The following is a 10,343-nucleotide window of genomic DNA, read 5'->3' on the forward strand; positions in this document are numbered from 1 at the left end:
GGGGGGGGGGGGGGGGGGGGGGGATTGTATAAGAGAATAAGATTTGGAATGATAAGTGCAACTATTTAAAGGGATGATTTATGAGTTATAGGATACAAATTTTAATGGCCTAAATGTGTGAAATGATTATTTATCACCAACTTCTTAAATCACGACTATTTTATATGAATTATGTGTCTTAGTTGATACATTATATCATATTCTCAATAAATAAAGTTCTCCAAATTTCATATACGATTTTTTCGCAATTGGAATTCAATATGTCTGAAGTGATTCCAAAGTGAATATATTTAGGAAAAACTACATAATTAGACATACTTCATTATCATATATAATATTATTATCTATACTTTCAAAATATTACTTATCTTACTACTAATTAAGAATTTCCTATCATATATTGAGAAAAATATACTTAGATACATGTATTTTTGCTACCAGATACACTAATTTAGGGAGAGAGGCGAGCGAGATGGGGATGTAGGCAAGCAAGATTTTATTATGTATTCCAGATACATGCGAATCACACTAGATACACACTATATACATGTATCAGATGTGATTCGCATGTATCTGAGATACTAGATACATAAGAGAGTAGCGAGAGAGGCGAGAGAGATGTGAGAGATGCGAGGGAGGCGAGAAAAGATTTGTTATGTATCTCAGATACATGCGAATCAACTTGGATACCTAAAACAAATTTGACCCATGTATCCTGAGATACATGTATCTGGACATATCTGTATGTATCTGAAAGCACCAAAATCTAGTAAGATACTCTAATATTGCAAACTAGAGTGTATCTAAGTAATTAGTTGTTAAACTAGTGAAATTTATGTAAGTTTCCATATATTTACAAAAATAATTTAACTTTAGCTACAACTTAATCACGATGTGCTCTTTGCCCTGCTGTAAAAAAAGGAAAAATTACCTAACTGCACATTTTTTCTTACCCTATTTTTTATTATTCCCTACCATTTTAAAAAATTACAAAAATCCCTCTTTTTTCTCAAATTTTCTCTTTTTCAGATACGTAACTTTCAATCTTCCAACTCCACTATTTTCCTCCATTTTTCATGCCTATAATCACTATTTTCAGATTTTATTCCCTTTTTAGAGCGACAGAAAGATTCCTCTTGTATTAGAATTAATGTATCCGGAAGGTACAAATTTTAAGGGATTATTGTAATTAGAAAAAGAGTAGGGATAAGATGTAATTTACTCTGAATTTAGGTAAGTTATACATATTTTAAAGGATTTGCTCAAACAATCGGCTCATAAAACTTTACCCTCTATCTTCTAATCAAAACTATAAGATTAGAGTTTGAAAATGACATCATATTTGTTAGTTATAATTAAATTGATTGAATTTAAAATTAAATATTAAACATCAAATAAAAAATAAAGCGGGAGAGATAAAGTCATAAAACAAAAGTAGTGTTTTTAAAAATATTTGTGTTTTATTTTATAGTAGAAGTAGGTGGAGTTAATGGTGGTGGACTGGTGAGGGACCGTTTGACTATTTGGGCGAAGTGTTTGTTTTATTTGTGTTTTTAGGGAGGATTATTTTTTGGTATGTTTTGTTTTGAAGTCGGACTCATCAATAACATGTTTGGTCAAACTTCTAAAGTAATTTCATTTTGAAAAATGCATTTTAAAAAAAGTACTAGTGAAAAACAATTTGTGTGTGACCAATAAATTTTAAAAATACTTTTGAGCATTTGACCAAGCTTTTTTAAAAAAAAATTTAACTGTACTTTTTTAAAAAAATGCTTTTAAGAAGAAAACAAAATTTAGCTTCTGAAAATTAGTTTTTACTATTCCCCGAAAAAAAAAAAAAAAATCTCTCAAAAGCTTACCAAAACTCATCACTTCTAATATTTTTTGACCAAACAGATTATGAATATCTTTGTTATTTAACATCTATTTAAGATTAGGTATTATCGGATTAATCCAAAATAATATATGCTCTAGATTTGGATTGTGATTTGTTACACTTGCCGTAGAAAACTCAATTGGATTGTCAATTGAATTTATTTCATCAACATACATTAGAATATGACTTACTTTTTTAAAACTAATATCTATGTATCACTTCATTGAAAGTTATTGATTCTTGTTTCTGCATTCCTGAATAAAAGATAAATAAATATGTCATCCGTTCATTTTTACTTATTCACAACAAACTATGATCTCTTTAGTTATAATAATAAATGGATATTGATATTTTATCATAATATCCATATATAATCTTAATGGACTAGTAGTATTGGTTTTATAGGCCACTTACAACCCCACAAAATCTTACAACATAGCAGGCAAGACATATTATATACTTTTTCTAGCCGATATACATAGATTATACATGAATTATACGTATATTATACATCTTTAGCCGTTGAGCGTCTACAGAGTGGCCATAACAGAACAGACTAAAAAAGCAAGGAGTCATTGAGAAGTTCACTATACAGACTGGCCTCACAGGCCAAAGAGCATAATTTAGAGGAATTCTCTGACTGTAAAAATGACAACTTTATAAAGAACCTTCACCAGTTTATGTCAAAGTGACTTTGTTGGTGAAAAAACTATTGATGCATGAACTGAAGTTTCTCAGTAAGCTACATATTTACATGATCAATTACCAGAAGGAGCTAGTATATCATTATCTTTTTCGTCAGAATTACCATACACAACGGAGAAGTAGTGGCCCAGATCCTTTGGTGTTAAGCCTGGAAACCGATGAAAACTGCTAGGCAGCGGGTCAATTTTGACAAATGGCCATCTCATACTTTCTGCTGCTTCACATTCTTCCCATCCATCTCCGATAACACAAAATTGCACGTTTGGCCCATTGAACCGCTCCTTTATCCATGAGAAGCACTGGAGCTTGCCCACTTCCCATGAACTGTAAACTGAAAAAATGATGATAGATGTGTTAAGAGTATGCTCCCAGAAGTTGCATGTTGCATTATTTTATTTTTTTTGACAAAAGGTAATGATTGCATGTTGCATTATTATACGCTGATAAACATGAGAGAGGAAGAATATTATCAATGGCTGTGCCAGAATATGCACGAGCTTAGGCATAATTGATTTGAAACATACATGTATCCAGTTCCTAAAGGGAGATGCTGTTTTTTCTTTGTTTTGGGCACCGAGAATCCACTATTGTAACTTCAAAGCTCAGGGATAATGGGGCAGTCCACCCTTATTCCTGAAGGGAGATTGCCAAGTACTAAACATAAAAATACTAGCTGGAGACAGCAGTGATATTTTCCAGAATTCATGTGATTTATATGTCATAAAACTCAACCACGGTTCATAACTTTGTTTAGGCCACAAACGGTGAAAGGTTAAATATAATGAAAAACAAGATAACTCAATCAAGATTCTAAACTAGGACTAGTCAGAAAGGTTAAATATCAGAATCACGAAAGAAACTAACCATTTTCACTAGGGATTAAATCACCCAGGCGAAAGAGCAAGCATTTAACTAAGCTGGGTATCAACGATCCCGAAGTCACCAAGATATTCACATGCTGGAATATAGTATCTCCTGCATCATTGGTAGAAACAGTAGAGGAGGCCAAATCTCGATCCCCAACTGCACACTGTTCCAAGCAAGCCCTAGCTGCATTGGAAGGAGAAGGAGAGCATTTAAGCAAGCAAATCACATACACCTTACACATAAAAGCATCATCATTTATCTGTAGAGAACCTAGAATAGAAGAAAAACACCTTCAAAAAGTGTAAACACAAAAAACAAGTGCAGAAAGTAACTGGAATAGTGGAATTACCGTCCAAGCCTAAAAACTAGCTTGTAATCAGAAAAGTTGAGGGCCTCAGAGAAGGATATCTTATTTCCAACTTGTATCTATCAATGGTGGCTCCAAATATGCGTACATATCCAAAGTTATCAAAATAATAAGAGGGCAAGCCTCAGTTTGATCCATTAACTACAAGATGAGACCACTATAACCCCCTGAGATATTTTTACTGCCTGATAACTTCCCTAACCAGTATCTCTGGCATGCATAACTCATTTCTTCCTTGAGGGGTATCTCAGGCAGAAACAACTGATTTCTATCAAGTGGAGTCTGGAGAAGGCAAAGAATAAGTCTTTTCTCAAAGACAGATGAGGTCACTCAAATGTTAAGGCAGACTGAAATCAAAGTGGAAACATGACTGCAAGTGGGAGTACCATATAAGAACACAAGAGAAGCCAATCTCTCTTGCGAGTCTCCTGTTCGCACAATAGACACAGAGAGAGAAGACAAATTTAAAATATTCTTTTTAGAAGCAACTTATTAAAATGATTTTTTTAATAGTAAGCGGCATTTCATTGATGATAAAACAGCACTAAGTGCTGGTATATTTACTGATGCAATTCGGATTGCACCAAGGCTGTTCACTCTAAGTCAAGCTTGGGACATTCAAAGAATGACAGGTTTGTTCATGAAGTTAGAGGTTCGTGAGTTTGTATTGATGGCAAAGAAAGGGTTCCATGCCTTGAAGATCGCGTGGGGAAGCGAAGAGAAGATGGTTAATAAAGCTGCCACATTAGGTGAGCTGGACCCATTCGGCGACTCACCTAATGGATTAGGCGAGGGCTCCAAGCTCGCCCAAAGTTCCAAAAGTCCCAAGACAAGGGTCAGCTTGCCAACTCAATCGGCGACGCCGAGTCCCTTAGGCGAGGTCGACCCAACTCGCCCATTTCCTATTTTGGGCCTCTTTTGTAATAATTACCTAAAACTATAAATAGCTAGTTTGGGTTCTCATTTTAGGTAGACTATTTTGAATATTGATATTGTGAAACTCTTGAATGAGTGTTGAGAGCTTGGTACATTGGTTGATTATTGTTTAGAAACGTTGGTTGCGAGGTGAATTCATTTCCCTCGAGGTCATAGTAAGAGGTAGGTGCTCATTGTAGGATTAACGGATTGAGGTCTTAAGGTTTAATATACCTTTTGGTTGCTTTCTATTTCCTCTTTTTGTGTCTATCTATCTATCTTTCTTTCTTGTCTTTAATTTCCGCATTTTCATACGTAATTCGTAGTGAGAATTACATCATTTACAAACATCAACAGAACAGTGAGCCAAAAAAAAAAAGGGCAAGCAGAAGGCAATAAAAGAGGCAAAAGACGAGAGGGAGTTGCTCGGATGGTAAGCATCCCTCACTTCCAACCCAAAGGTTGCGAGTTCGAGTCACCAAGGGAGCAAAAAGGGGTGGGAGCTCCTAGGGAGGGTAAAGAATAAAAAAATAAAAAATAAAAGAGGCAAAAGAAAATTTTGGGTGATGAAAATGATACTAATGCACTTTGCAAAAAGATGGGAGCTGCTTTGAGAAACAAGGTAACAAGAGGAAGTTAGTTTAGAATTTTAACCTTATGCATTTACTTCTAAGTTGCTGACAAGCACATTTAGCGCTTTGCCAACTAGCATATTTCTTATTAGTATTTGTTTATTACTCTTATATAGAATATCAGATTGCACAACTGCTCTTTAATATATATCTATCCTCTTCTCTTCACCCGTATCATCCCACCTCCTCCTACGACAACTGGGAGGTAGATGGAAAAGTAGAGAGAAATAGTCCTATAATAGGATAATGAATTGTGCAATATATTAGAAAAGAAGAAGAAAAAGAAGAGGACTCTAAAAGTTCTCCAAATTGAAATAAAGGGCAAGTTTTGGAAATTCAAGATATTAGAAATAGGTTAAGATTTGTGACTTCTAGAGAACTGGGAGTATAGAATCCCTTTGACTTCTTGTACGAGGACAGTGATGCATGGATCTAACATTACTGAAGAAATCCTAGAAGAAGTAAGATAGATTTAGATCACTTCACATAAGGGGGGAAACAGGAGAGATCCTGGGAAGTCTCAGTTGAGTTGAGGTAGTTTATAATTATCTGGTCTTATTTGATGATTTCTAATGAAGGTGTCCTTCCAGCTTTTAAGAATACAAAGTTTGGTATATCTGTTAAAATGTGGAAAGCAACTCCTCATTCCCTTGCGTTGTTGTGTGGAAGGGAAGTTCAGATGATGCATTCAAAAGTTTAATTTCTCTGCAATAGATTAAAGTGCTTTTTACAATAATTTATATCTGTAAAAGGAAAGGAAGAGATTGTAAATTTATGGACCTGCAGTTCACCCTTTAGTAAATTAATTTCTTTGATGCAGAAATAAAATTTAAAGCATTCTGTGCCTATACAAACACATGAATACATGACACTCCAAAATACACGAACACAGCAAAATAAATGTCTTATGCTTGTCCACATTAGTGACATTCTATCATAGTGACTCCCAGTTCACAAAATCAAAATCCATACTGCAAGATGATTCACTAAAGTGATAGAATCTAGAGTAACCTACCTGCTGAGAACCACATATCAGTATAACTATCAGTGACGTCATAAAGCTCGCTCCACGATTTAATCATGTCTTGGTCAAGAATACTATGCAAACCCTACAACAAATGGTAAATGAAGGTTGTTATAGTTATGTTATGTTATACTCAATATATTCAAACAAAAGCACAACTTCTAAGAACAAAGTTATGCCAGTGGTTTTGGACGACTAAAACAAGAAGCTACGATCATATATTTTCCTTTGGGTGAGAAGTCTTCCTTTCGCGATCGCTACACCATGTATGGTCCTGTGTGTAGTTAATGACCCCATGTTCAGCCTTTAAAAGCTTCATGTTCTTGATATGGTCTAACATTAACTAGAGGCAAATGTCATGTCTTTTTAGAACAACCGGTCTGTAGGAACGACAATAGTTAATTCAAGAAGGAGAGAACATTAACTTTTCCCCTCTTTAGTCAATTTGAGTCACTATTTTATAGATTACCTACATATCCCCCAGGAATTGGAAGGGATAAACGGTCCATATGATCTAGATGCATAACCCTCTTGAATGTGATTTTGACACACCAAAATCATGAGCATTCTGGTTTTAGCCAAAACTAGGAACTATCCTAGTTAGAGACTCAGCCATGCTATTTATAACGACTTTTTTTCTAGAAGTAGCCATGCTATTTATCACATATCCTAGTCATGAAACAAACATACAACGTTAGAAAAACTAGAGAACCACATCAACTAACATAAAATCTCGTAAAAGGTGCAATATATGGTTACTTATCAAGTTGGTAACATCAGAGTGGAATAACAATGATCTTCATTACAAAGTACTGAACAGAGTAGATATTTCAGTCTGGCACCATTTGGTAGCCTCTTTCTATCAGAAAATGGACTTTTTAAAAATAGTCATCACATAAAATACCATAGTACCTTTTTGTACTTATGTGCTACAGCCCGATGACGGTATGCTAATCTCTTTTTATTAAGATCATCACTTGGCGGACCAAAGCCGTCTTTATTGAAATCATATTCAGTGAGATCTCGACCATCATCATACTGTTTCAAGACATCTAGATATGGCATATTACAATTTTCAACCTGAAAATCCATATAACAGAGTTAAACAAGCTTAATGTCCATGATCAGCAGGATTCATGAAGACTGTATTAGTTCTCTGGTCAAATATATTACTGTATAAGAAGATTAGCTAACCTGCTCATAAAAGAAGTGATCATCACATATCTGAAGAATATGATTCTCCCACATCTTCCCAATTTCTACACCACTCTGTACATTCTTGGATCCATTGAATGCCTCAGCATATGTCCCATTTATCAACGACTTTAGCAATATGAGGGTTTCATCCATGTCCCAGATATATACATTCATTTTCTGATCCATATAGTTCCAGCAGAAACCAATTGATGAAATTTAACAAATCTCCCGAGACAGGTGAAACAAATGTATGTATAACCTAATAAATGACAAATTACTTTTAAGATTCTATGTAATATATGAAATACAAATGTATGAAAATCGCAAAAAGGTATATCCATGAACAACATCACACAGAGAACAAGGTCTGAAATTCGCATAAACCCCAATATACACAGTTTAGAGTGAAATGTCACATTTGCCTCAACGAAATGACAAATCAATAAAAAGTACACAGGTGCTCTTTGCACGAAAATCGTCAGTACTCTATCATCTTTGGGCACACAAATGTTACTCAAAGTAAATGATAAACTCGTTCAACCTTTTAGTACTAAGCTTCATTAACATCTCTTTTTTTCATTTTGATTAGTCCAAACCTTCAATTCTTCAGTACAAGTTGCTTATATGACTCCATTCATAGTCACCACAATCAAGTTTTTCAACAATATAGACAAAATAGTATTCTTTACTCTGCTTTAAATTGAACACATTCACATGCACAGTAGTGCCAAAAATCAATGATTATCTATTTTTTTTGATAACCCATGATTATCTACTTCTCTATGGTGCAGATAAACAACTCCATTCACCATTCATTATGTCCAAAGTTGAAAACTTTATCTTGAAATTCCAGGTATAAATCAAGGAACAACAGAAAAAGAAACAGCTAAAAGGGATCTATAAGCCTTCGCTGTAACAAACACATCGGTAAAATTTTCAATTTTTATGATAAAACTGTACAAATAACAGAATAAAAAAGAAAACCCATGTCCCTTTATACCCCAGAAAGAACAAAAAACCTGGAAAATCATAACAACAAGACGAATCTTCCATTAACCATAAAGCGAAAAAAAAGAAGGAAAAATCGGATAAAATAAATGGCAAGAAATAGAGCACCTAAGAGTAGCTAGAAAACTGTTGAAGCATTCCAAACTTCAATTAATTCAGAGAATTTTAGCTGTTTTGTTAATGGCAATGTTTGATATTTGATACTACAAAGTTGGAAGAAGCAGCTGCTGGAAAGGAAAGAGAACAACTCAAAGGTCCAGTGTGGGCTTTTAGCCCAGCCCAAATGAGTGTTGGGGTTGGAGCCCAATTTGTGATGGGCCCAGTCAATGAAATCCATCATTTTTTTTAGGATTAATTACTTGAATAAGTCCCTTTTAATTAATATTTACTATTTTTAAACATATTTTTTAATTATTACCATTTATAGCAATATATAATAATATTATGTATACTTATTTTATTAGATCTATTATTTTCTCTTGCGCTCTTTCTCCATTTTTTTCTCTCCCTCGCTATTTTTTTCTTTTCCTCCCTGGCCCTGCTGCCTCTCTGCACCCCCTCTCTCTCTATGCTTTTTTTTCTTTCTTTTTCTCCATGTACCTCTTCTATCTATGATTTTTCAATATTATATAAAAAAGTTAGGCTTTTATTAAAGGCAAAAGATTTATAGAAAAGTTAGGGAAATTTCCAGAAATCGAAGAATTGGGGCTGCTTAGTTTATAGAAGAAGTCGATTAGTTTTTTATTTGTTGCTTTGGCGTTGTCGACAATTTTCATTATAATGAAGGTTATATAAATAATTGTATTCATACCTGATGAGAATTTGAATATTTGTATATATGAAGATTTGAAGATATGAATATTTGAATATATGAAAATATGAATGTTTGAAGATATGAAAGTTTGAATAAATGAAAATATGATGTCATATTTGTGCCCCATACTTCCTCATATCTAAAGGTGAATTCACATGAGAAAGTTAAATTTGAAGATATGATGTAATCTTTGTAACAAATAAGGAGACATAATAAACTGCAAAATGAATTAAACTTGAATTAAATATGTATTACACACACATTAAGTTGAATTAAAAGAGAATTAAACATGAATACAAAATGTAGCAAACGAAAGAACATTCTATGATCAGTAAACTGAATAAAATTTGTATCAATAATGAATTAAACAAGTAATCCAATCGTAACAAATCAACCAATAAACTACAAAATGAATTAAACTTGTATTAAAAGTGTACTACACAAATATTAAAGTTGAATTAGAAGAGAAAATCAAATATGAATAAAAAACGTAACTAATGAAAGACCAGACATTGATCTATAGAGTGAATTAAACTTGTATCAATAATGAATTAAACAAGTAATTCAATAGTAACAAATCAATCAATAAACTGCAAAATGAATTAAATTTGCATTAAAAGTGTATTACACAATATTAAAGTTGAATTAGAAGAGAGAATTAAGAATTAATGAAAAACGTTACTAACGAAAGACAAGAGAATGATCTATAGATTGAATTCAACTTGTATTATTCATGAATAAAACATGTATTATATGTGTCTTATAAATTATTTTGATTGTATCACTAAGAACATGAATGATGTATGTAATATGTATTATAAGTATGTTACCTAAATCATTTGGTTGGTATCAATAAAAAGAGAGTGAAGTTTGCAAATTAAAAATGTTATTGTTCAGGATTAAACTTATATTATATGTGTCTTGTAAATTATTTTGAT

The 10,343-nt window shown here is 33.2% G+C and overlaps 1 protein-coding gene across 1 annotated transcript; it reads right to left on the bottom strand.

Annotated features, from left to right (window-relative positions):
• Positions 1-2,362: 2,362 nt before the first annotated feature.
• On the bottom strand, positions 2,363-8,808 carry LOC102592026 (eyes absent homolog 2). The gene is made up of 6 exons (XM_006352779.2): positions 8,700-8,808; positions 7,581-7,842; positions 7,299-7,466; positions 6,378-6,471; positions 3,446-3,631; positions 2,363-2,912 (listed from the first exon to the last, which is right to left on the bottom strand). Exons 2-6 carry the CDS (start codon positions 7,767-7,769, stop codon positions 2,635-2,637), a joined length of 915 nt encoding a protein of 304 aa, XP_006352841.1. The 5' UTR covers positions 7,770-7,842; positions 8,700-8,808; the 3' UTR covers positions 2,363-2,634.
• Positions 8,809-10,343: the final 1,535 nt, after the last annotated feature.

Source organism: Solanum tuberosum, unplaced genomic scaffold, assembly GCF_000226075.1.
Source record: "Solanum tuberosum cultivar DM 1-3 516 R44 unplaced genomic scaffold, SolTub_3.0 scf00144, whole genome shotgun sequence".
Classification (NCBI taxonomy): Eukaryota; Viridiplantae; Streptophyta; class Magnoliopsida; order Solanales; family Solanaceae; genus Solanum; species Solanum tuberosum.

Excerpts from the sequence above, each read along its gene's own strand:
- LOC102592026 (XM_006352779.2), bottom strand. The coding sequence starts at position 7,769 with ATGGATCAGAAAATGAATGTATATATCTGGGACATGGATGAAACCCTC. Across the intron at positions 6,472-7,298 it reads TAGCACATAAGTACAAAAAG|GGTTTGCATAGTATTCTTGA; the intron begins GTACTATGGTAT and ends CATTTGTTGTAG. Across the intron at positions 3,632-6,377 it reads TGATATGTGGTTCTCAGCAG|CTAGGGCTTGCTTGGAACAG; the intron begins GTAGGTTACTCT and ends CTTCCAATGCAG.